Raw genomic sequence first — 27,190 nt, forward strand, 5'->3', positions numbered from 1 at the left:
AAGTGGGTAATGGAATCGCAGTGAAGAGAGTTCAAATACAAAGCGCGCGTAGGAGGATTGGTTGGCCACCGTGTTTATATATATCAGAGTACCATTTTTGTGTGTTTTTTTATTGTGGACTTTACTTACGACTCGATATTCCTGCTCGGTAAGAATTTGACCAATATTACTCTTTCCGAAAGTAACATTGGTAATTTAAAGTTTCCGTTACTCGCTACAACTATAAACCCTGGAGTGTGATGTTTTCACATTTCAGACCATATACCATTCCCTAGAGTATTGTTTACTTTGTTTAACGGCTGCGGACAAGACAACTCTAACAAAGAATCTTATTTTTGAGAGAGTGCCATGTGGTCTGTAATTGGGCGGAAACATCATATGCGCAAGATAAAGGGATTTTTTGGAAACTTAGTATACGCCTACCTGCAGGAAGGTTGTCATACAAGAATAGCACATTTGTAATTTAGTGAGAAAGGAATACATTAAAAGACAAAAGAAAAAATTCAGCTTCAGCGATCTTCTTTTGTTTTTAATATAATTCCTATCCCACTAAATCACTGTTCTATTTTCGTATGACAACGTTCTTGCTAGTAGGTGTAAAATGTAAGGCTATTTATCATTTTCATGAACGCACCAGATACATGAATATGGATACAACTCAAACAAAGAATCTTATTTTCAAGAGGACGACACGTGTTTGCTCTGAAATGGTCGGAAACGATATGCTCAGGATATATTCTATAAACGAAGTATAAGACATAAGGTTATTTATCATGTACATTTTTATTTTAGCTACAGCCATAACCTCTAGCTCTAAGGGCGCCCGGAAAGTAAATAGATATCTGTAGTGATAAATAGGAATCCGTACTACGTTCCTGTAAGACAGTTTTTATGTATTAATGTAGAAACACGGCGCCATATTGAAATATTTACACTTCACCGCTGAATAATACAGGCGGCAGTGTTGTGGCGCAATCGTTAAAATTATCTTGATTAGAAGGTGAGACGGGGCGAAATACTAAGGTTTTAGGTCAGGCACCTTTGATAAAGAAATGGAGGCAAAATGCTCGTTATTAATTGGAGTTTTTGCGCATGCGCAATTTGCATATAACGATAAAGATTCTCTCAATCATAATCCGTTAATAAAATATGGTCAATTATTTAGATTTATTCTGTGTTAAGAATAGTTACTGGAGGTGAGACGAATTTATTAACCTTCTAAGGCTCAATGACACAGATATTAAGGATCTATGAATAAGAAACAATCGAACCAGCGGGCGGATCTAAGACATCTGAACGAATCTGAACGAAGACGAAACGAAGATAAACGGAGAGCACACGAACCAGCGGGCGAATCTAGGGACATCTGAACGAATCTGAACGAAGAGGAAACGAAGATAAACGGAGAGCACACGAACCACCGGCCGAATCTAAGACATCTGAACGAATTTGAACGAAGACGAAACGAAGATAAACGGAGAGCACACGAACCAGCGGGCGGATCTAAGACATCTGAACGAATTTGAACTAAGACGAAACGAATGATGAGCCGCTATACAGTGAGCATTTGCGACCTCAGAAAATGACTATAATCTGTTTAAATTAGCCAAGATTGGTTCGGGAGAAAAACCGGAACGTACTAAGTTAGTTGAACAAAAACAACAACAACAAAAAAAAAAACAAAAAAACAACAACAACAAACAAAAAAACAAACAAAAAAACAAAAACAAAAACAAAAACAAAAACAAAAAAAAAAACACCTTACCTTGAAGAGAATACATTTAGCGATGATTAAACCAAGGGAACCGGGTTGCCGTAGCTCCATAGATAAACTTTATTTACCCTCCGTTTTAAAATGAGACATGCTAGGCCTCTAGCATAGCTGCTAATGATCCGAGAGAAAAAAAAGATGAAAATATAACAGGAAAGAAAAATTTAAATGCTAATATATATATATATAGAGTTATATAATAAAGATATAGATGATACAACATGGTAAATATAACTAATTTATCACATAATTGTAACAATAGAAACTGAAAGTAGAGAATATATATATCAAAAGAACATAAGCTACTGACTGCCTTTTTAAATGGCCCAAATTTAGTCAGCGATGGCAAAGAATTCGATGCCTTAGCAGCAACATAAGCTGTTGATCTTAAACCATCAGTCCTAGTAACGGCGTCACAGTGTACGAACACTAAGTATACTGTCAAAAAATAATTGAATTGATCAAAACGGCTCTTTTACCGGTCTCTCAATAATAAATCAGAAGACTTGAAGACCGTTGCCGATCAGATTGGATACTCGTGAATATCGTTTTGGTCACTTACTGAACATCGTAAAAATACCTTCAGCATGATAGTTGATGTTTATAATGTCTAGAAATAATCCAAGAACAAAATAATTTCCGTTTATCATAAAGATCTGGTCAGGATTGGTCGTGTCGTTTCAATGCTGCCCAATCTCAAACAAAGTTGTTTTAATCTTTCGGTCATTCATAGTGTTAAGGTGACTACATTATGGCATACAGACATCACTGGCTATTCCTTCCAGGGGTCATGTGTTTTCCTTTCTTTTATATTTGCTTTCCTTTTATCTTCCCCCTTTTTTATTATATTTTACTTTCTTTTCTTTTCTCTTCTCTTCTCTTCTCTTCTCTTCTCTTCCCTTGTCTTGTCTTGTCTTGTCTTGCCTTGCCTTGCCTTGTCTTCTCTTCTCTTCTCTTGTCTTGTCTTCTCTTCTATCTTCAATCCATTTTGTATCCATTTTTTAATTTCATTTCCATCCGACGATTTTTCTATTTATTATCTTTCACTTCCATTTTCTTGCGTTGTGTTGCTTTCCCTTCCTTAAGCTTCCCTTCCCTTTCATGTCCTTCTCCTTTTTTTAAATTTCCATAACAATACCTTTCCCCTCCTCCCCTTCCCATTCCATCATTTTTTCAGACACCAATATCCTTTCTTATTATTTCTACATTAAGACCATTATTGACAACGGAAATTCAAACCCTTGTCGGTACGTACTTGATTAATTTTCATTCCTGTTCATCATTTACTAGGAGCCGTGTTGGAACCCTATATTTCGTAAAACATTGATCAATATGATTAAAAACCGTAGTGAATCGAAATCACAATGCAGACGACAGAATATTGCGGTACTAAGATAAATGTGAACAACGCCAATCAAAGTGCCGGGGTTGATGAGTGTGGCACTCAAACTTGGCGTATATATTATACACCTCTTACCACGGACTTCCCTAGTCTCTTTTTTTTGGGGTTTTCCTTTCGTTCAAAGGCGAATTTTTTCAGGGAGTTTTGCCTTCCGCGAAAGAAAAAATCCTAAGACAGCACATGCTATTGGAATTGAATTTGTTAGTTACAGCGGTTTTCGATATTCTGCGACCTCGGTAATCACAAGCTGCATGCTGAAATTTGGTTTTTTCGCTGCCGTCAATCAAAAATAATCAGTTGGTACCTTTTGTAATTTTGACTGGCGGTAGTGAAAAACCGTTGAAATTTGGACTTCGCAGAATATGCGAAAACGCAGCAACAGTAGTCGTACTCAAATTTAAGCTTATTAAAGCTATTTTGGTTTTAGGATCACAAGATACAAAGGAACGCAACTTCCCTACGAAACTAATAGTTTGTAACACAGCTTCGTGATAAAAATAAAAATCTTGCAAGGCCTTGTCATCCTGAACAATGAATATACTTAACGGGCATTCACCATGTCTACAAACAATGTGGGCGTGCTAAGAAAGGATCTATATATATCGTTAATCTAAAAACATTTGCCCGGCGATTTTTGTGGTCGCGGGCTTGTTTTTCAACAGTTGGTCAAAATGTCATGTACTCACAAGGCTTAGCCTTGCAAAAAAACATGCAAAAAGTTTGAAAAAAAAAAAACGTTGACGTAATTTGTAGGTATGTCCTCTTATTTACCACGGCTCTCGACCAATCAGAAAGCGAGAAAATTTACATTTGTGATAAAAGGAGATTTGATAAATTATCTTTTTCATGCGACACATTTTGTACACGGGTAAAAGGTCTGCGATGACTGATCATGAAAACCAGATTCGTCTGTCTTTTAAAAAAATTTCCTAAAGATTCCATTTGCAAGCGTACTAGTTTTCCCGTCAAAAATCATGGCTATGCATGTCTATACTCAGCAATCTCCCCGAAAAATATCAATTCTAATGAAAATATCAATTAGAATGAAAATATCAATTCTAATGAAAATATCAATTAGAATGAAAATATCAATTCTAATGAAAATATCAATTAGAATGAAAATATCAATTCTAATGAAAATATCAATTCTAATGAAAATATCAATTCTAATGAAAATATCAATTAGAATAAAAATATCAATTAGAATAAAAATATCAATTAGAATGAAAATATCAATTCTAATAAAAATATCAATAAGCCTGAAGAGAGATGACGTTTTACCCCCGTCTCTAGACCATAATCCTTTTCACATTGCTTTTGTTCTTTAATTATGACTATTGTTCCTGTATTCTCTAAGGAATCAAAATTTTTAATATGAAAGAATTTTAAAAACTATTATGGTATAGAGTCGCGGGTAAAACGTCATCTCGCTTCAGGCTTATTATAATGAAAATATCAATCAAAATCTAAAAAAATATCCCTCCATCTTAATGTGTATGAGTACATCTTAAAAGTGCAATTAGTCGATCAACACTCGTCTAAATATGACTTAATATAAATTATACATGAACACAGATAGCGCCAAGGAAACAAATATAGCGCGGACAAAGAATATGACAGATGGCGGCTACCAAATAAAGTTGATATTTTGTGTATTAAATTTTAACGTCCCCTGTGGCTGTAAGTGATTTTCGATATTCATGTGTTATTAATGAATGTAATGTTAAGCCCAGAGGGAAGATGACATGATTGTAGCCTATCCTACGCGGCTTTACATGTGAGTAGAGTTTGTTAGGACGTCTCTCCCTTGATTCAAGGGTCATCGGTTTTCCTCTCTCCGCCAAACCTAACAAACTAAATTCCAATTCGATCTTTTAGCTAGCCGTGCCCTAACTTGGCTATCTTGGCTAACCATTAGGTTATCATAGGTAGCTTCTACCTATTTTTTTGTTAATCTACATATTTATAACTTGTAAATATTATCAAAAAGAGGGTGCCAAACGATAAAGTATTTATATGTATAAAGTATGTAACTTTAATCAGCCCATAGGTTGTTTCATGCAGTGTTCGATAAAATTAAAAGTTTTTACACAAGGCCACAGTGCGATATATTCGCTTGATAGCCTTGTTATCAGTTAATGGAAAGTTGATTGGCTTACATTCCAAGAAAAGGAAAGAAATGCGACTGAAAATCGTCTGGCAACTCCACCTAAGCGATGGCTGGCGGGTTGTTGAATGATATAATGGTGCTCCTTGAAAATACCTAAACACGCTGAAATAAAAGGCTATCAATATTGGAAGCATTCTTTTCCGCTATCAATGTTTATCTTTTTGAATACCAACGCACTGGTCATTGAAAATCAAAATACAATCAACCTACGCACTTAGGTCTTTAAGGTTTTTCTTGAGCTCTGCACTTGTACGGTAAGTGAGTAGCTTTTAGTATTGTATCCTGTATCAATCAATCTTGCTCTTTTTAGTTTCCAGAAGAAATACGATAGACAGAAGAGCCCCTTGATTGCAGGACTATACTTAGAAGACTATCAATTGAAAATTTATTGATGTGCCGAATAAAAATGATTCAATCTATCTGATTATTTGACTGCTAAAAAAGGCCCTGATGATGATTATTCTGAACGATGAATCAACGATAGTGCAAAAAAAGAAAGAAAGAAAAAGGAATTAAAGAAAGAAAGAAAGAAAGAAAAAGAAAAAAAAAAAAAAAAAAAAAAGAAGAAGAAAATGAGGGAGAAAAATAAAAAAGGGGGTTAAAAAACATCTTATGCTCATTAATTATTGATTATCACCGACCAACCAGGGTTTCTTATTTGTAACACGTGCATTAGTTTGAAACCCCCATCAAATACGACCGCACCCATTTCAAAGTACTTCAAAATCCTCGTGGAATTTTCAAATTTTCAATTTTCATCAATAAAACCCACTCGGATTTTGAAACCCAATAGAATACAGCAACTCGTATTTGAAACATTACGACATGATGAATGGCGTGCACAACGAAAAAAAAAAAAAGAAGAGGAAGAGGAAAAAAGAAAAAGAAAAAAAGAAAAAAATAAACCCGAGAAAAAGATGTAACGAAAAAATGGATCTAGTAAAACAAACAGCAACTTATTTTATATATACACTAAATATTTTACAAGAAAAAAAGATCATTAAAAGAAAGAACGAATGGAACGAACACATAAAAGAACAATCAAACGGACGAAAGGAAGTACAAAGACGACCGAAAGTAAAGCCGAAAACAAAAGAAAAAAAGAATCAGGTTCTTCTATTTGAATTCAATTATATATAAGTCTCGTTCCCGTACGTTTTGTGTTTAATATTAGTTCCACTAAGTTGAGACAATACCTTTTCAGTTCAAATTGAAATTTAGTTCGACATTGCTGCGTGTTTTCAAAACACGAGACCCAAATATCAGTTACTAAAAGCGAATGTATATTGTTTGGATTTAGCCTGACCTAAAGCATTTACAAATATTATGTTGGGGAGGTTTTAGAAATCGTACATTAAGATTTTAATATCAATATGATTTGCTACTATCATGACGTCATGTCCCCTCATTGCTGCATATGTTTTCAAAACAGGAGACCCAAATATCAGTTAGTAAAAGCGAATGTATATTATTTGGATTTAGCCTGACCTAAAGCATTTACAAATATTATGTTGGGGAGGTTTTAGAAATCGTACATTAAGATTTTAATATCAATATGATTTGCTACTGTGATGACGTCATGTCCCAATGGCCGAACGCGGCTCGCAAGAATTCCCGCCATTTTTTATTTTCCAATAACGTTCAAACAGTTGAAATCTATATAAACTTGGAAATTCAAGTAGGTGGAAATAAATTGAGAGTATGATTTCGAAAACTGTCTCAATCTTTTTGATTATTTTGAATATAATGTTTTGAACATTTTCTTGCCTCTTTAATATTTTTTTCAGAAAGGTTTTAAAAATATCTACTAAAAAACAATAGAACCCAAATACCATGATAATCGTGTTTATAAAACTACCTCTATAATCCCTTTTTGAATAGTCTATCTTGCATTCGTTATCAAATGAAAGATTATTCTCTTTCGAATAGAATAAATACAGATAGATTTTCCTACCGTAAAGTAGTTGTAGCATTCGTGCTCAACCAGGCGCTCACGCAAGGAACATTTCGACTGATATGCTCTCGAAAAACATGTGATATAAATAGTACTATGTTGGGTGCCGATCCATAACTGGTTCATAAGAAAAGGCTATACTTTGGCTGAGTGTTAAGAATTATAGCCTAGTTAATCAGCTGGAGATTTTTATCTTGGAAAACACTAAAGCGTAATAATAAGGAATTAAAGATTAAATTAAATTATTATGATCTATTTAGATGATGATTTTTACAAACACGAAAAAAAAATCAATATTTTTGAATTCGAGAATTTTGTGCATTCGTTCTATACCATAGTCTTTTTTTGTACTAACCAAAAACATAAAATCGAAATCATATCTTAATACGGATATAACTGACTTTAAAACGTATATTAGCGAGTGGATGGCAATAGCGAGTTATTTTACAGAATACTTACATTTGATGGAATCACGGGAATGGATGAATAAAGCTCTGGATGAAATATAGAGGTTGACGGGAAAACGTGGTCATGTTTCCGTTATAATATCGAAAGCCGAGGTAGTTTAGGCGGCTTATATATATGTTCTCCTGGCCATGTCTTTAATATTCACATCCCAAAAAAATCCAATTGAAATCCATATAAGGAACATCAAAACTAGAAATGTTTACAATATCAGTACATTTGTCATGGAGATTTGTACAATCAGCCAACAGAATAATTAAGTATTTTGTAAAAAACTTGATTGAACACGATAAGAAGAGCCGCGTACTATTTATGTCTATGTAATGAGCGATTATAAACGTTTCAGATCGGATCTAACACTCCGAAAATGAACTTTGTTTTTTGTTTCGCTTTTTTTAATTTCCTAAATAACTTTAAAGGCGGAGCGAGCAGCTCGCGCTGAAAACAACATCTATGTAACCCTGGTACAGCATTCAAAGTATTGTTTTCTCTCACACAGTGGTGGTAAAAAAAAATTTTTTTTATTTCTCGTGTCTTTAATTAACCGAAATCTTCCATGTTTCTCAATTTAAGTGTCCGTTAACAGTTGTTAAAAAAAAAAAAAAAAACACTTCAAAAATTTCTTTGGAATACTGGGCGAAAGTTCATTGAAAGCATTCAAAGCCACCGCTTTTATGCATTTCGTTTCTTCGAAGTCTACGCTTTCGCTCCATCTCGGCGCCTCGAAAAAATATGAATTAGAAATATTTGAATAGGGTTGGAAATTGCAGTTGTATTGTTGAAAAACCTTTTTTCTTATGTTTATCGCCCCTCCCGACTTTTTTATGAAAATATAAAGTTAGACAATAGTGTTGGAAAATGTTTGGTTTTACGCAAGTTGTTTTGCTGAAAAATTAATCATTAGATTTCTAGAAAGACTAAGTGATAGTGTCGCTCATTTATTCACGAACACAGTTCGAATATTCCACGTTTTCTGCATTGAGTTTAGCTCATAAGGAAAGATTTCTGTGTTGGATGCAATATCGGTATAATCTCAAATCCATCATGACTAGTTTGATGAGTATTAGACGATGTAACGTATAACGAATTAATATCTTCAATTCTCGCTTATTTTTCTATTCACTTTTCTGGCTTTTCTTCTTCTTTATACCAATTTGAAAGCCATTTTTCTATTAATGGTCATTACGTTTTGTAGTCTGTACCATTTGCCATACCATTTTGCACTCTTATCGAAGACAAACAAATGGTCTCATCCGATTTTTTATACGAAGTATAATTTTAAAATATTGACCGGCATGCTAACGTGATCACCCAGTTAACTATCTTAGACGTTAGCCAGCCAGATAGCGGGTAATTTTTTTCCAGAACAAAACCCTCTTAACAGATCGCCTGTATGGTAAAAATGAACTCATTTCAAGGTGATTCAATAGGAAGATCACCGTTAAAAAACGTTAATTTGGCTGTGAGTCCAGGATAGAACGTGTCGTACTGTAAGGTCCTCACACAATACAATAGATTCATGATCAAATTTGATCTTTATGGAAGTTCATTAGTCTTTAAAAGTATATACCGTATACGTGATCCTGAAAAAATATAAACTGGGAATGGGAATGTCCAAGAAGTATTGTGTTAGTCACATCTTTTCTTCTCACCAACACTAGTATCACACGCACCAATGTCTGCTGTTGGACACTGTTTGCGTATCCGTTAAAATAAGGAATATCTAAAATTATCACAGTTACGAGACTTATTAAGTTTTCTAATATTTAGCTGTTCAAACGGAAATCAAATCTAATATAATATGAGAAAGACTTAATGCGCGCAATAGCTATAATTGATAGATAGTTGAGTTGCATGATGATCGAGTTGATCACAGACGGCACGAAAAAAAATGTTTTTTCCCTTCGAAGATATATTTTAAAAACTAAATATTGATAGCTATATATTTGACATCTAGAATAAGTATTAAATGCAACATTGAAACATTACACTGTCAGCAAAAATTAATATAATAAATATATAAATAAAAGATATAAATTTTATTTCCTTCCGACCCCGCGTCTATACTACAAAGCCCGCGCCTTCGTGCGCAGAGAACAGAAGCCCTAGAGCATTCGGCTTATCTAAGAACGAAGAAAAAAGTGCCAAAAGTTTCATAGTGTTATAACATCGACAGGCAACACGGATTCCGAGCTGTAACAAGGTGGAGGAGAATCTAGTTTAGCATACTACAGAAGAATTGATTCATTCATTTGTACCAATAAATAATGTTAACCAATAAAAGATTTTTTAAAAACAATGGTTACTACCAACCTGCTTTCCTAATCGGTGAACACAGTCTGCCCGTTCCCAAATGACTGTTTCAGTGTAAGTCTTATCGCTGTTCTTCTTACTCATAAACCTGGACAACTGTGTCTGTTACCACGGGGATTTACCTAGAAAGAATAAATCCAGAAAAAAACTTAAATTGACATGAGCTAATTAACCATGTTTTTATAACCAATACTCGAAGTAAATATTTGAGTAAGGGAGAGTGTTTTTAATCTCGTTGTATTTGACTGACATGTTTTCGGTAATTTTTGTTTTCGTTCTAAGTATCCTTACTTGGGAAAAGAATGCTGGCTCTACGGTGACTTTGACGTAAGAAATATAAAAAGTTAGAAAGAAATATAAATTATTGCGCCGACTACCAGACTAATATTTTTTCCGAGAATCAACATTCTCTTTAAATATTTACGTGTGAGTGAGCTACAACTCATCATGGATTCGACTGATTGACATCACAAACTTAACGATATCCCTCTTTAGGTTTTCATAAAATACTTAACGTCAGAGAGAGATATTTTCAATGATTTTCAATCGGAAACGAACAGAATCGCAAAACGCAAAAGTAAAACATTTAATTTGTTTAAATCGGCTCAGCACTTATCCGGCGATGAGTTATATGTAATGGATTGACAGAGACATTTTGATCAGTAAGCGGACAGAAAACATATGAGGAAAGACAAACAGAAAAGAGATAGAGGGAAAAAAGAAAGAAGCTACACTAGAAGAAGAGAACGGAAGGGAAAAAAGGGACGAGAGGACAAGGGAAGAGAAGAAAAGACGAGAAGAGAATACCAAAAAATGATCAAATCAATAAACAAACGCGCACTCGGCCCTAGCTTCAGCCAACTCCCCCCATCTCTTCCCCTAGCTAGCTTCCCCAAAACATTATCAAAGCGCTTTGTGTCTGCAAAAAAAGTAATGATTTTGCCTCTTTCCGCTTGCGGAACATCCGAGATAACAATTTCTCAATGCGATCAAACAATTTTCCGAACCAACTTGAGAAGTGCATCTCTAGTAAACTTACATCGATCCTTTCAAAGTGCAAGTGTTTCTCATCCTTGAGCTTAGTACAAGATATATTTTATTTCTATTTGAGCTCTCGTCGTACTCAACTAAGCTTTATGACGCCAAAAGTCTTACACTTGACAGTTTTAAATAGGAAAATCGTCACTAGGTCATTAATAAGGGATTTGGAAGTAACAAGCATTGGATTGGTATCACTACTCCTCTCAGATATCTTTGACCGACAACTTGTCGACTAAATTGAAAACAACTATTAGCATCAAAGTCGATTGAAATAGATTAACAACGAGATATATAATTTTTGTACATACGATAATACTTATCATTAATTTAATACGAATAACGACAGAGAAAAAAGACCAAAAAGGAGAACTGAGCATTATAGATTGAAAAATATATCATATTAAGGATTCGGAATGTGGACTTGGCGTCGGACCTTTTTTCCTTTTGCAAAGAACATCTTTTTGAATTTTCAAAAGCCAAGAAGACGGATATATTCAGTTAATAAAACCAGTAACACGCTATCATCCGTCATTAGTTATGTAGAAAACATGCAAACAAACAAAAATAATACAGAATACGAATCTCTACATCTCCAGTCATCGAGGCTTCGGAAGGACGAACAATTCATGACACTCGCTGATTCAGACAAAAAACAGCATTGCTGCACCGGCACGATACAAAACAAATCAAACGAAATCGTTAAATCAGAATCTCGATTTCTAGATCTCGTAAAAGAGGTGGCGATCATTTCAAGTCACTGTCGCATCGTTAGATAAATGAGAATTTCAAGCGCTAGTTACGGCGACCGTTGATAAACTCCTTCAAGTAGAAGGCACTTAACGGTTTACAGATTATTAGTTGCCATGGATCGCTAGCAACAAAGACATGTTTCAATATAATGAAATATTAAATTTGTGAAGTCCAAAGGATTATGTTCAGGGCGGCTTCTTTCAAGTGAGAGTGACTTGGGCTTCTTATCTTTAAGCTCAGCAAGATTATAAAGCTTTGTAAATGCAGGTGAATTGCATGACTAGTTTGTGAAGACTCTAAGAGACTAGAAGGTTTGACCGGAGATATTTTATAGATATTTTATCGAATTCTACATTACGTTAGAATATTAATACTCCGCATACCTCTGAGGACCTCAGAGCACGACCAGTTCAATTCTTTGTTGCTGCTGTTGTTAGATAATTCATTTGAGCTTCTTTAAGGTTTTCATTGAAACGTTGTTCTCAGGATATTGCTAGGTCATAAAGCTTAGAATCTATATTATATCTGAGTTGTACTTATCTATAGATTTGTAAATGCGGTTCTATATATAAAATGCCGGCTTTACTCAAAATTAAAGTCATGCACCACGCGCCAAAAATGCTTCAATTTTGCAGTAATTACGTAAGAAAAACAGCAAGTGTGCCTCGGGGCATTCGTCGTGGTGCATGTTAATGGCACGATCTAGCGATACGGTTTGTGTGAACATGGAAATCAAACGGAAAAACAACGACATACATCAGATGAGTAAGGCGAAAACAAGGATAATATCAGTTTTTAAGCATCTTTGATCTTCGTAATGTGATTTGTATTGTGTGATGAGTCAAGGACAGAGACAAGCAAGGAAGGTCGGAAGTAAACATGTTATATTAACAAGTGCCTTTGGGTACGATTTTAAATGAATCTGAAATCACGTGATGACGGCATTAATTAATCGAGCATTTTGGAAACCTTTAAAAAAATCGCTGTTCAAATTTTAACGATACCATGAAATAACCTCTTGGCTGATCACTGTTAGGGCACAAAAATCGAACCCTTAAACAACCGGACTCTTGCTTAGCTAAACTAGTCTGGTCCCTCTGGGCTGACACATCTATAAGTCAAGGCATGGCTAACTCAAAGATAAAACCCTGAAACAACTTCTGGGGAGATCTAAGTCCGGAGCACGGCTAACTTACAGAACCCTGAAACAACTGACCTCTGGGGTAGTCTAAGTCAGGGCATGACTAACTCACAGATTGATCACTGAAACAACATCTAGATCTGGGCCGATCAAAGTCAGGGCACTTCTGACTACCAAATGTAGTGGGTTTACCGTCATTCCTAAGAGAGAATGAAATAATATATGGCATGGCGGTCATGTTGAAAACTTGAAAACCAATGAAAAATCAGTCGCCTACATGGTGACCATAATAACCAACAATGCTATCGGGTCACGGTAAAAAGCTGAAACGGAAACAGCGGAAAGCTGAAAGAGCTGAATGAGCTGAAAAGTGCAGAAATGTCATAAATTCAACCTATTTCTGTACTTGAATTACTTTCATCACTCTTGTTATCATGAAAGAGCTGCAAGAGCTTTGATTTTTTTCCTTTATAAACTATGCCGAGGAAAGCCAAAAAAAAAACAAAACAACAACAACAACAACAACAACAACAACAACAACAACAGCAATAAATCTAGCTCAGTCCGAGAAGCTCTTGACAACTGTCTTCGCAGTAGGCGAGCGACGTTATGTTGACCAATGAGCAGCCCGTTGCTAAGAAAAGGTGCTTGGTCTTCCAGAAAAAGTAACTTGATCAACGTCACAATATAAAGTTGGACTTCTTAGTGCTGTTCAGTATCAAAGAAATATTTTCAAAGCTGACCATTCACCGAGCGGTCCAGCAATGAAGCTCTTAATTCTAGCCAGGATCAAAATCTGAACAGCACGATAGAAGGCTTAACAAGAAATCTCTGTGCATGGACTTTATTTAATTTTATTTATATTCTAATACTATGTAGAAATTTTATTTTTCGGTAAAGAGAATGCGTGACATTGACCTTGCTGGTCGGTCCATTGGCTGGTATCTCTGCAGTTAACATATTTTTCATTTTTGTTTAGTTTGACATTATTTATATTATATCATCTTTCATAATATTTGTCTACTGATTATTATCTATGATAATAAGAAGTTCTGCGCTTTTCTGCACTTTTCAGCTATTTCAGCTATTTCAGCTCTTTCAGCTGTTTCCGTTTCAGCTTTTTACCGCGACCCCAATGCTATCCCTCTAAGCTATCATACTATGTCAAGTGCATATATCCATATGATAGTCAGATATTAATATTTGACTACGTTTATGCATGCACTGGCACGGGCATGAGTAGTTGAATCTTGAAAAAAAAAAGGCCTTTTCTAATCAGCTAATCTTGTACAAATGAGTCTGGGGTCTTCAAAACCAGCGATATGTATCGAAATACGAATGCGAATAACTTGTATATTGACTTCATTGTTTTAACATCTAAAGAGTGAGCATTCATTCACATACGTGTTAAGTTAACCAGGTGACGTTGGGTCTCTATCAATGTCATATTATATGGTTTTACATACGTCACCGAAACTAGTAACCAATCAACCTTTCTTGAGAACCTTTCTTGTTCAATTATATTCCCGGGCTGAGATAAGGTAGTAATATCCATGAAAAGCCACATGCTTTGTCCTCTTATTTACAAAGATATGACTTAAACAATTGCTCAAAATTAGTACGTACGTACCCATTCGGCTATACCTTGTGAGTACATAACATTTTCAACAAATATTGAAGTGATATCGTGGTAAACAAGAAGACATGCATCACAAAACCATCGGAAGTTTGTTAATTGTCATAGATATCTTTTTTGCCTTGTCTTGGTGTTCTCTTATTGACAACAGCTGGTGTCTAAAACTGGAATTCACAAACTCAACTGAGTTGGGATATCATATTTTCAGTTGAAAAATCGACCATTTTGTCTCTCCCTGCTGTTCGAACTTTTATTAGTTTGAAACAAGTATCTCACGTATTCCCCAAATTACGAGGTATACCGCAGCTATTTCAAAAACGTTTTTACGCTGATACCAAGCCTGAACTGCACTATGAGCCATGTGAATTGAATAAGCCCAAAAGCTCACAACGATATAAAACTTTCCTCAACTTTGTCTGCATGTTTTTCCGGTATATGAATAACCTCATTTGTGAATACCACCGACCAACATGGCTGCCACGTCTTTGTATTTTGACTCTTTTGGGAATAACGGAAACCATTCCTAAATTTAATACGAAGCCAATTAACAAATCCAAACCTTCAAAATCTATAAGAGGTAATTAACTTTGATAAAATCGAATGCAATGTCTAATCGCTGCTGACGTCAGCATGGCTTGGCCGACCACGGAGCCGGCTTCAAAGGAAGTCTGGTAACGACCTTTGCTTGCATAGGATTGTAGGATTAAACTTGGTGACGTTACTGAGACAGGGATTTTGATTTCGTCCAGAAATTCATCAACATGACGTCACATGTACCCTCGAATTGCATAATGATATAAACTGGTACCCTAAAGCACACTATGCTGATAAAGCATAAGAGTCGATTTTTTTTAAATTTAAGAACTGCGTCAAAAAAGGAAACGTCTTTGTGAATAGTCAATGATGGTGTACGGTGGTGTATTCGCATCTCACTTTTGGGTTCTCCGGGTTCGATCGATTCCTCACTTCACTCTGCATCACATGTGTATAGATCACCTTCTTAGATCACCCCAGAGATGGGTTCAATCTATGAGTTAGTCATTCCTTGACTCAGATCACCTCAGAGGTGGGTTAAATCTATGAGTTAGTCATGCCTTGAGTTAGTCATGCCTTGACTTAGACCAGCTCAGAGGTGGGTTAAATCTATGAGTTAGTCATGCCTTGACTTAGACCAGCTCAGAGGTGGGTTCAATCTATGAATTAGTCATTCCCTGACTTAGATCAGCTCAGCGGTGGGTTTAATCTGCGAGTTAGTCATTCCCTTAGATCAGATCTTAGATCAGCTCAGAGGTGGGTTTAATCTGCGAGTTAGTCATTCCCTTAGATCAGATCTCAGATCAGCTCAGAGGTGGGTTCAAGGTTGATATTTATTTTGGCTAGCACTTTCCATCACTGTAGGCACCGCATCATCATTTATAAACCTTTTACTATTTTAAACATTTTCAGTTATTCAATTCACATATTCCTATATACCCTTGGGTTAAACAGGCTACTACGCTAAGTGGATGCCATTATTGGTGGTGCAGCCTTTTAATACAAATAGCCTACGCTCTAATAATTAACACGGATATTTGTATATTAACGTCCATGCTGTAAGCTCATCAAAAGTAAATTACTTCGAAAACAGTACAGCAATGAGTTTTTCTAAAAATAGAAAATAATAATAATGGACAAAAAAGCTGCAATAGTAAACACATCGTTCTTGGTATAAATATCAACATCTATGACATCAGCTATAAGTTATTTGATAATAATTTTACTATATATTACAATAGCAAGTACTATGAATGAATATTCCTAAAAATAGAAAGTAATAATAATGGACAAAAAAGCTGCAATAGCAAACACATCGTTCTTGATATAAATATCAACGTCTATGCCATCAGCTATATTATTTAACAAAATGTTTACTAATACAACAGCAAGTACAATGAATGAGTGTTCCTGAAATTAAAAAGTAATTATAATGGACAAAAAAGCAGCATAGCAAATACGTTGTTTTTTGTTTGGTATACTAACATCTATGCCATCAGCTGCTCATCTAATAATGATTATTTACTATTGCCACAGCTAGTACAATGAATAAGCTTTTTTAAAAATAGAAAATAAAAATAAAGGACAAAGAAGCTGTATCTAGCCATTTTTTGGGACGTTGAAAAATAAAACAAGGAAAGCTGCTAAGTAAACAAATATTTCAAGACTTCCGTCAAATATCGTATTGTTATGAAAATAAGCTCAGCTGAAAAGGTGATTTTACAATCTTAATCTAAACAAATATCTACAGATCTGTGGAATAACTTATTCAGCTTGATCTGCAATATCTCGACAATATGTTTAGTAATCACGAAATGATTGCTATTAATAGTTAGTCAGTTTGGCTTAGCTGATGTGAAACGTCAAAAAAACCTGTGGATCGCTTTAATCTGTCGATAAATAAATACTCCACAAATGACCCTCATAGCCTTTGCCATATCTAGATCGAAAGATAATAATAAAAATCAATAGAAATAATAAAGCATTGCTCCACCTTACTCAGTTAAACTCACCGTCGCTGGCAAGGCCTTCGTTATTTAGTCTGTTCTGGTCATACGCAAAGCCTAGGATTGCTATTGCCAAATCAGGACTTCTTAATATATTGTTACTAAGAACACCAGGATGACGCTGAGGTATTTGATCGATTTGACTTTAAGTGGTTTGGAAAGCTGAGTAAACTTGCTGATGTGACTATGAGAGACCAGTATATTATGACATTAAGAGAAAACCTTTTCTATGTCCGCTGTGCATCCAACTAAGTAGAAAAATATCACGCCACGAGGTTAATGGGAGATTAGAACTAGGGTACGCTTTCATGATCCATTCAAACGTACAGTTTACGGAAGCGAAATTAGTATGTCATATGAGGCCCTGGTTTAAAGATGACAACCATTGCACTTTGTGCCAAATTAAAGGAAATGACTTATGTAAATGCACTTGCCCCTTTTTGCACCTGCGCTGTGCTTCCTTGAGTCCTTTTTTTAAGACATTCGACATGGTTCCTCAAATATGGTGTTTAAATCAAAACCATATTCAAAAAGAATATTTTGAATGTACAGATATAATAGGCCGTAGCTATTTTTTCATTGTCAAACTAAGCGTGCGCAAGACTAATGACCAAAAATGTCACGGAAAAAAGAGCTAAAACACGCCATCTAGTCATTAACAAAGCATTACAAACTGACAATGGATAATTGTTATGAAAGTTGGCTTTTTACATTACGTGATCCGAAAATAAAATGGAAACGCAAGGTGCAGCTATGCTCAATGAGATGAAGTTTTTTAGGGGTAAATACGAACTTAGAAAGAGAGCCACTGACGTACAGATATTGCATTCATTTGTTTCGCGTAAAAAATCAAAGTTGAAAACTTTTTTAATTGATGAACTAAAGGGTTTAGATAGTCTTGAATATGAAACACATACTGGCAAAAGAATGAAATATGAATATCGTAATGGATAGAGGCTGTAGGGGATGGAATGTAAGACAACAAAGTCAATAAACAGTCACGTTACACATGAAATATGACATGTTATCGTAAGAACATAAATGAACGAGAGAATGAATGAACTAATGCAAAAATGAGTGAAAAATAAATGGAAAAATGGATGGAAAAATGAATTAAAACATGAATGGAAAAATGAATGGAAATATGGATGGAAAAATGAATATAAATATAAATGGAAAAATGGATCGAAAAATGAATAGAAAGATAAATGGAAAAACGGATCGAAAAATGAATAGAAAGATAAATGGAAAAGTAAATGGAAACATAAATGGAAACAGGAATCAAAATATAAATGGAAAAATGGATGGAAAAATAAATGGAAAAATAAATGGAAAAATGGATGGAAAAATGAGTGGAAAACGGAATGGAGAAATAAATTAAAAATTATGGAAAAATGAGTGCAAAAATGAATCGAATAAATGAAATAAATGAATGGAAAGAATGATAAAAGAGTGATCGAATAAACGAAAACACAATGAACGTATAAAAGAACGAATATAATGAACGAAAAAATAATTGACCGAATGAATAGCCAAACCACATACAGAGATATAGAAATTGCGACAAAACACAAAGACAGAGAGAGAGAGACAGAGAGAGAGAGACAAAGAGACAAAGTGTGTATGAGAGTCAGTAAACAAATAAATTAATAAACAAATGGATGCCGGAATGAAAGAATGAAAGAGTGAAAGAACAAATTAATAAATTAATGATTGAAAGAGTAAAATTGATAAGAAATACAAACAGAGAAAAGTGGGATAGAGACAAAAACAAAAAAATTAAATCCGTAACTTGATAATAAAAGCACAACACATCACATCAAACAAAATGAATCGACTCTAGTAGCCAGCAAGTCATCAGTAATAAAATCAAATCATAGATCACTCAAAAGTTCAATGTTAGTACATTTGCCGATATTGTAAAGAAAACGCCAGGGGAAAAAAGTGAATGATTAATTGTTCATTTTTCACGCTTTGAGTCTTTTATTACTACTATATACACATGTAAATGAACTTACATTGGAAGGAAATATATAAATCCATAGGCCAGACCAACATCCAATATTAATCTTATGCATATGAAAGGGAGGTTAAACTGATTATTGAATATCATCGCTTCTAGCTGGCTATAGAGCACGAACAACGATCTGGAAGCGAACATCAATCTCAATCATGCTTTTAGGATATCAATTATTTTCTCTTTCCCTAATAATGGAAATATCTTTCGAGAGTCTAACATTACTTTTTAACAGTACAGAATATAGTTACTAATATTTATTTATTTAATAACTTTCACCTAAAATACAGACGAAGTAAATATAACTAATATAACTACGATAAAAGGATACTAAAAGATAAATGGGAAAAATATATATGGTATATAACCTCAAATGAAATAATAAGTCGGCGAGGGAAGCAAAACAGAGCGAGAAGTGCACCCAAGATAAATATAATATAGTATATCTATGGATGTATGTATGATATGTACATTAAATATATGTACATTAAATATATTATCCGATTTGAGGGCATTATCTATGTTATTCATTCAATGATCATTTATCTATTTATTCTGCAATCTTTCCTTTAATTTCCATTTATCTATTCATTTATTTGTTTATTCATTTGTTCTCAATTATTTAGCTTACAAGTCATTGCTAGTCCATATCTATGGCTCGAAAATAAATTTTTCAGGAATCCTGTTTTCGACATGAAAATAGAAATGTTGGTAATCGGATCAGGAAGGTCTTATATTCAAGAAAAACCTTAGCGCATTGTCTAGAACTCGAAAACATTCAGTGATAAATAATTATTATACCTATAACATTAATAATTTCCTTTAAAACATTTCCTTCACTACGTCTTGACACTATTCATAGAAATTAATAAAAATAGAAATTAAAACTAATTATAAAACTAATAAAAAAATTAAAAAAACAATAACGATAATAAAAAAATAATAATAATAATAACAAGAAGAACAAGAAGAACAAGAAGAACAAGAAGAACAAGAAGAACAAGAAGAACAAGAAGAACACGAATAAGAAGAAGAAGAAGAACAAGAAGAAGAAGTAACAAGAACAAGAAGAACAAGAAGAAGAACACCAGAACAAGAACAAGAAGAAACAAGAAGAAGAAGAACAAGAAGAAGAATGGAGAAGTAAGAAGAACAAGAACAAGAACATAAAGAACAAGATAAGAAGAAGAACAAGAAGAACACGAACAAGAAAGCACAGAACAAGAAACAAAGAAGAACAAGAACAAGAATAAGAACAAGAACAAGAACAAGAACAAGAACAAGAACGAAGAACAAGAACAAGAAACAAGAACAAGAACAAGAACAACTCACAAGAAGTAGATAACAAGAAGAATAATAACAAGAATAATAACAGAACAAATAACAATAAGAACAAGAAGAATAAGATAAGAATAAGTAACCAACACAACTAAAAATAAGAATAAAAGAATAAGAACAATAACAATAATAACAATAAAATAAGAACAGATAATAAGAACAATAATAAGAATAACAATAATAATATAATAATATAATAATAGAATCAATAACAATAACAATAATGAACATAATAACAATAATAACAATAATAACAATAATAATAACAATAATAATAACATATAATAATTTATAATAATAATAACCAATAATAACAATAACAATATAATTATAATAACAGATAAAAATAATAAGTAGAAGAAGAAGACAGTTATTTAATACAACTGGGTCTCGATGCCCTTACAAAAAATAAAAAGGAAAAACTTATAAAAATATGTATATACAAATATTCACAGATTCGCTCGTAAATGTGGTCTATAAGTCAAATAGAGTAATATATTGAATACGAAATGTTCGTGGTACGACATGCCGTAACATTAAATAAATTTTTCAGGAATCCTGTTTTCGACATGAAAATAGAAATGTTGGTAATCGGATCAGGAAGGTCTTATTTTCAAGAAAAACCTTAGCGCATTGTCTAGAACTCGAAAACATTCGTCAGTGATAAATAATTATTATACCTATAACATTAATAACACAGCTCAGGGAATTACCCATTTCCTTTACTACGTCTTGACACTATTCATAGAAATTAATAATAAAAGAAATTAAAACTAATAATAAAAATAATAAAAAAATAAAAAATAAATAACAATAACGATAATAATAATAATAATAATAATAAATAATAATAATAATAATAATAACGAGAAGAAGAAGAAGAAGACGAATAAAGAAGAAGAAGGAGAAGAAGAAGAAGAAGAAGAAGGAGGAGAGAAGAAGAAGAAGAAGAAGGAGGAGGAGAATATAAGAAGAAGAAGAAGAAGAAGAAGAAGGAGAAGAAGAAGAATCAGAAGAAGGAGAAGAAGAATCAGAAGAAGAAGAAGAAGAAGAAGAAGAAGAAGAAGAAGAAGAAGAAGAAGAAGGAGGAGGAGAAGAAGAAGAAGAAGAACAAGAAGAATCAGAAGAAGGAGAAGAAGAAGACAGTTATTACAACTGAGTCTCGATGCCCTTACAAAAAATAAAAAGGAAAAACTTATGAAAATATGTATATACAAATATTCACAGATTCGCTCGTATATGTGGTCTATAAGTCAAATAGAGTAATATATTGAATACGAAATGTACGTGGTACGACATGCCGTAACATTGAAAATGGCTTTCTATCACACGGCAGCCATGTTGGTTTGAACAATAGCCGCGACGATCCAGTCACAACTCAAAGTTGCGGTGACGGTGAAATACAATATGGGTTCAGTAAGTTTAAAATTGTACCGTATTATTTTGATTCATTTATACAAAAACTACTGTCGGTCGTGGCAACAGACCCGATGTGACGTCAAAGCAGCTCAATTTGATAAAAAACCACAAAGGAACTTCAATCTCTAGAGAAAAGACAACTTCCATGTGACGTCAAAGCAGCTCAATTTGGAGGACAAAACAAAAGAATTTCAATGCCATGTGAATTGGAAACCTATCGTTCTGTCCTCCAAATTGAGCTTCTTTCCGACGTGCTGAAAGGGGGCTATATCGCGGCATACAGTATGTGTACGCGTCACGACCAAACGCCGCGGCGGCCCAAGAACAAAGACGTTATGTATGAATAATTTTAGTCCCTGATTTCGTGCGAAAAAACATATAAACTGAATTAGAAATTAAAACCATCTGCGACTTTTAAGGTAAACAAATTATTTTATTTTAAACAAACCTAAGTTAGAGATCGCTGGGCGTTGCTATAAGGCTATATGATGGCACATTTGATGCTATAAAAACTACTCCAACAATTTCTTTAGGAAACACTGATTTATATAAAATGATTTTAAATTACCGGAAAAGAACAATCATTGATTTGGACACTTTATTTTCAATCTTGATAAGCTAGTACTTATGTGATAAAGTCTAACTTATTGAATTTCAGAAACAAATGTCAGAATATCTCCTGAAAAACTTACACGGCACGCGGAGCACACTTAAAACTCTTGAAAGTTGGCGATATTTGATGTTCTATCTGCTGGCTATTATCAAAGAGTATTTCATACACAATACTCTACCGTACTTGAATATGTTTTACCATTTACTAAAAAGGTTCCCCATTTTAATTTATCTATATGATTCTTTACCGTACTTGACTATATTTCACCGGCCGTTTACTACTTATACAAAATTCAAGTTTTTGATTATTCAGTTATCAATGTGTTCCGAGATAAAGGAATCATGCAAACAGCATACACTATTGACCGTACGTACCATTATACGGTACGGGTGGACGACTCAATTGCTTACTATCAATCAGGTGACTTTTTGGAGTTGACTGGGGAGCAAACAAGCGGTTGACTGGGGGGCAACTAGCGGATGCTAAGTCAAAACATATCAAAATAAGTCCTCAAACTATTGTATTTGACTATTTTCACGACATCAAACCAGAAAACAAGAGATCAAAACAACCTCCAGGATTCTACAAGCCATCAAAAAAGAGCTATTACCGGAAGTGACGTCTATTGATAGAAACCTATGCTGTTAAAGGCAGTCGATATCGATAAATCGAATTAAAATGTAGTGTTGATTTTCGTGAAGGGAGGAAAAACTGGAGACACCAGAGGAAAAACTTTTAATGTACAGGAGAGAACCAACAAACAACTCTTAACTTCTCACATATGACAAGACCAAGACGAAGACCGGCAGGACTCGAACCCGTGTCGCATAAATTAGTGAGAGGGGGAGCTTTAGCAGCGCACGCCACCGTGCTTCCCAAAAAAGAAAGGAAATATCAGTCTATTGGTTTTTAATTGAACAGTATAACTCGATTAGCAAGACATCAAGAATAGCCACTCAGACTTCGAAGCACATGGTCAAACTTCAATCTACTGGACAGATTTGAGAGCAATAGGAAGTCTGGCCTTTTTCTGTACTTTAGTTGAGAGTTACACGTGGAGCGAACGACGGAAATAATAGACACGGACGGAACACTAGGTGTAAACATACGTTAAGCATGATCTTTTTATATTAATATAGGTCTAAGTCAATTTAGTAAATGGGCTCTTATAGTGTCTAGCACATTCTAGAGTTCGCTTAGACAGGTTACCGTTTCACACGGTGGATCCAGAACGATTTCCGGGGGAGGGGCATTAACTAGAAAGTTAATCATATAGACCTAATCGGCTAACGTATTGCTATAAACGTTTCCACCCAAGTCAAACCACATGGGAGTAAGTTTCATTTTTCGTTATATTTTGGTTTCACACTTGAATTCGTAGCTAGAGACAAACGCTTCTATTCCCAGAAGGTTTGAGTTGGGTGGTAACGTACATAGCAACACGTTAGCCGATTAGGTCTATCGAGTTGTTTTTAGGTCTTTTACCTTATATTCTTTATCATTATAGGTTTCAACTACAAATGATTGTGTCTAGTCCCCAATTCACCTCCCCCCCCCCCCCCCCCTATAGATCCATCCTTGACGCATAATTCAAAACTGCATTAATCAGATAGTCAAAGATCGAAGGGCAGAGGTTGATTGGACAACAACTCTATTACTCTTTGCAAAAACGAGGTGGGGACTAGGTCAGCGGTAATCTGCATGCCGCTCAGAGTCTGGGCAAAGCATTTATCATGTGTGGACAGAAATCGGTTAACCTGTGGCGAATATTGCGCATAAATACATCAAATCGAAAAAGAAAGGAGCAAAAGCTATATTATCTATAAAGTTTAGGTTATCCATCCAGGTATACTAACCTAAGCCCGCTCAAGAGGCCTAGGGCTTGACTCAGTATCTTGAATATATGTCCAACTTCGCACTCGTCCATGCACGGTTCGACAACATAAGCACGGCGATAAGTCCGATAACCGTGAAAATAATATATATACATGCACTATATACACTATATACACTATTGCTTCTAAGTCTCTTCCCTGATGCCTTCGAGCTAGGACATTATCCTGCGTCATTTGTGCATTTTACTTACTTAAAAAGCCTGGATTGCCTTCAGGTCCGAAGTCCGTCCATGCGACAACTCAGCTTCTGTGGATGTCTCGAGAGTATGGCACAGTGATATATATATAGTAGCTATTTTTGGGAATTATTGAATTATTTCAGGAATTCAGTTAATTCTATCCGTGGACGTGGGTTGAAATCCCACCGTATGCACATAAAAGGTTTCTTATCTTTTATTTCCAAATAATTCTTTGGATTCTAACCCTCAATATTGGTAATCTTTTTACTTGCTTCCTTGTTGCTTAACATTCCATCGGTATTATCACTCTAAGCGACCTGTGCTTTCCTGGTTTGAGACGCTGCCTGGGGACAGTTTACTGATAAAATCTGAGTGTTTCCCAACTTGTTTTCTCAGTAATGTATTTCTATATTGTTATGTTTTCTGTTTATATGTTACTGGAGCTATTGATTGTCTACCCAGAAACGGTTGCTCAGACCCCGTGGGACAAGTAAGTGCCAAACTCTAACTCATTTCTGCATAGGGCTATTAGACCCTGCTTGCATGAAGGCGGGGTATTCCTGGTACTAAGGAAAAGTCTTTTGGTTTTCTTTTCGGATCACCAACAGAGATTAACGGAGTTAGTTCCAGCATTAACGTCGCCTTAGCTGATGTAACCACGGACTCATAGGTCGTAATGAGACTTTGGAAAGATCTTAAAAAAATTTCTAAAGATCATATTCTATATTTTTCAAACTAGTTTATATACTAGCTTACCCGTTTGGATCTATACCTAATAACTTGGGACGTGTTTGTAGATACCCAAGGAAACCAAAGCAATTTCTCGTCATTTTGGATAAGGTCAAAACGATCCATTGCCATCGGCATAATACGGGATCCGATTTAGATTTAAAACAGCAGGAACTTGTGGATAGATTGAATCACCGTAAAAAGCTTTGTGAAACTGACGTTTCGGACGTTAGCCCTTCGTCGGAATAAGTGATTTAGATTTAGATTTAGGCAGGGGAGGGATGGGGTTATCCGGTGTACCGCGGTAACTAACACGTCTGAAAGTTAAATCCTGGATACTGAATGCCGTCGAGGGGGCATTCACCGGTGCCCACCAACTTAACCAAGAATGAGAGTAGAATGATAAGACATCTTCGGACAAACACCCTTTACTGTACTTTTAACTTTACTAACGTATGCATGTAAAGCGATTACCAAGTGACACGGAAGCATTAAGGTATGCCAGCGAATGACCTGGCTAAATGGTTGGATGTATCGGATACAGTTTCTCAGCTTAAAGTTTTCGATTTTATCAATCGTAATACCAAGATTAAAACATATACATGTGTATAATCTTCCCTAGTACATTTTTTGATCAACAAGATTGATATGATATATAGACACCAGGTGATTTCGCTTTTCTCGATCAGCCAGAACGAATTAGCCAATCAGCGAACTCTTGGTTCGTAGCTTAATTATTCCAAGTTCCAGGTTTTCGGCTCGATAAATGAAAGCTTTTACTCATCGAAAGTAAACAAAAAGATCAAATATCTTTTAGAAATAGCATTTTTTCTAATTGTTAGTGGAATATGCTTTCGTTTTTACAAGAGATAACGAAAAATATTTTCGTTTTGACATACAATGCATTGCGCGCCTAGATTCCAAATCATCTGGCCCAATAACTAGCGCTAATTAGCTGGGACTGCGTTGTTGCGTTGAATAACAACTAGTGAGATTTTTCTAATTGGTGGTGTAATATGATTTCGTTTTTACAAGAGATAATAGAAAATACTTGAAAAATTTCGTTTTGATAAATCACCTGGCAATGACTAGATATATAGCGGTAATTAGTTGGGACTGCGTTGTTGTGTTGAATACAACTAGTGAATAAGATCTAGAAGAAAAGTTTAAAAAAATGCAATTGTACTAATATTTCAGACGTTATTACTTCGTTGAAGTAAAAGAGGAAATTGGTAAATAGGACACATGAATGAATTCTCGCGTAGGATCATTTTCTTTCTCTCTCTTTCTTATTCTACTTTTGTTTGTTTCTTTATTTTCACATTAAATATTTTTTCAATATAATATTTCTGTATTAGGGAGCGCATTTTCTAACATTAATTCTTTGTAGATATCCATCTTATCAATTAGAGATTAGTTTTAAACCGAGAAAAAATATTAAGAATAAAACGAGATTCCGGACATTATTGTATCTATTATCTCAGATAAAGCGAAAGAATGCCATATATGTTATCTTTAAAAGTAAAAATAAAAATGCGGCAGAGAAATAATATTAAACAGAGAGCTCCCGAAAGGATAACAAACATTATAATTCTATCCTTCGCAGAGAAATTATCACGTAAAGACATCACACTAGTTATTCACACTTTTTCGATGGAAATAGTGGCTTATTTAAAATTTACCTTTTAGCTTTGCATCAAGGATAAATTTTGAAATGGGTCTTTGTTCTGAGAATCATTATCATCATTATTTATATTGTTATGTAACATTATTTGTTTTCCTTTATAAAATGTACACTTACAAGCCTACTAGTGACG

At 34.6% G+C, this 27,190-nt stretch overlaps 1 protein-coding gene across 10 annotated transcripts in view; it reads right to left on the reverse strand.

The window, feature by feature from the left end:
• The window catches only part of LOC116295593 (alpha-1A adrenergic receptor), an 82,197-nt gene that overhangs the window by 17,910 nt on the left and 37,097 nt on the right, over positions 1-27,190 (reverse strand). For 7 of the 10 annotated variants that reach the window (XM_089036772.1, XM_089036775.1, XM_089036771.1 and 4 more), the window contains 2 exons: positions 10,076-10,197; positions 1,766-1,885 (listed from right to left, as the gene is read on the reverse strand). In XM_089036772.1, the coding sequence (XP_088892898.1) occupies positions 1,766-1,781 (16 nt within the window). In that variant the 5' untranslated portion in view covers positions 1,782-1,885; positions 10,076-10,197. Of the gene's footprint in view, positions 1-1,765; positions 1,886-10,075; positions 10,198-17,189; positions 17,239-24,656; positions 24,775-27,190 lie in introns of those variants that run through there. The other 3 variants (XM_089036779.1, XM_089036778.1, XM_031703449.2) reach the window with 3 other exon arrangements.

This window comes from Actinia tenebrosa, unplaced genomic scaffold (genome assembly GCF_029948245.1).
Source record: "Actinia tenebrosa isolate PJP-AT-01 unplaced genomic scaffold, QUT_ActTen_1.0 PGA_scaffold4__44_contigs__length_22323623, whole genome shotgun sequence".
In the NCBI taxonomy this organism is placed as follows: Eukaryota; Metazoa; Cnidaria; class Anthozoa; order Actiniaria; family Actiniidae; genus Actinia; species Actinia tenebrosa.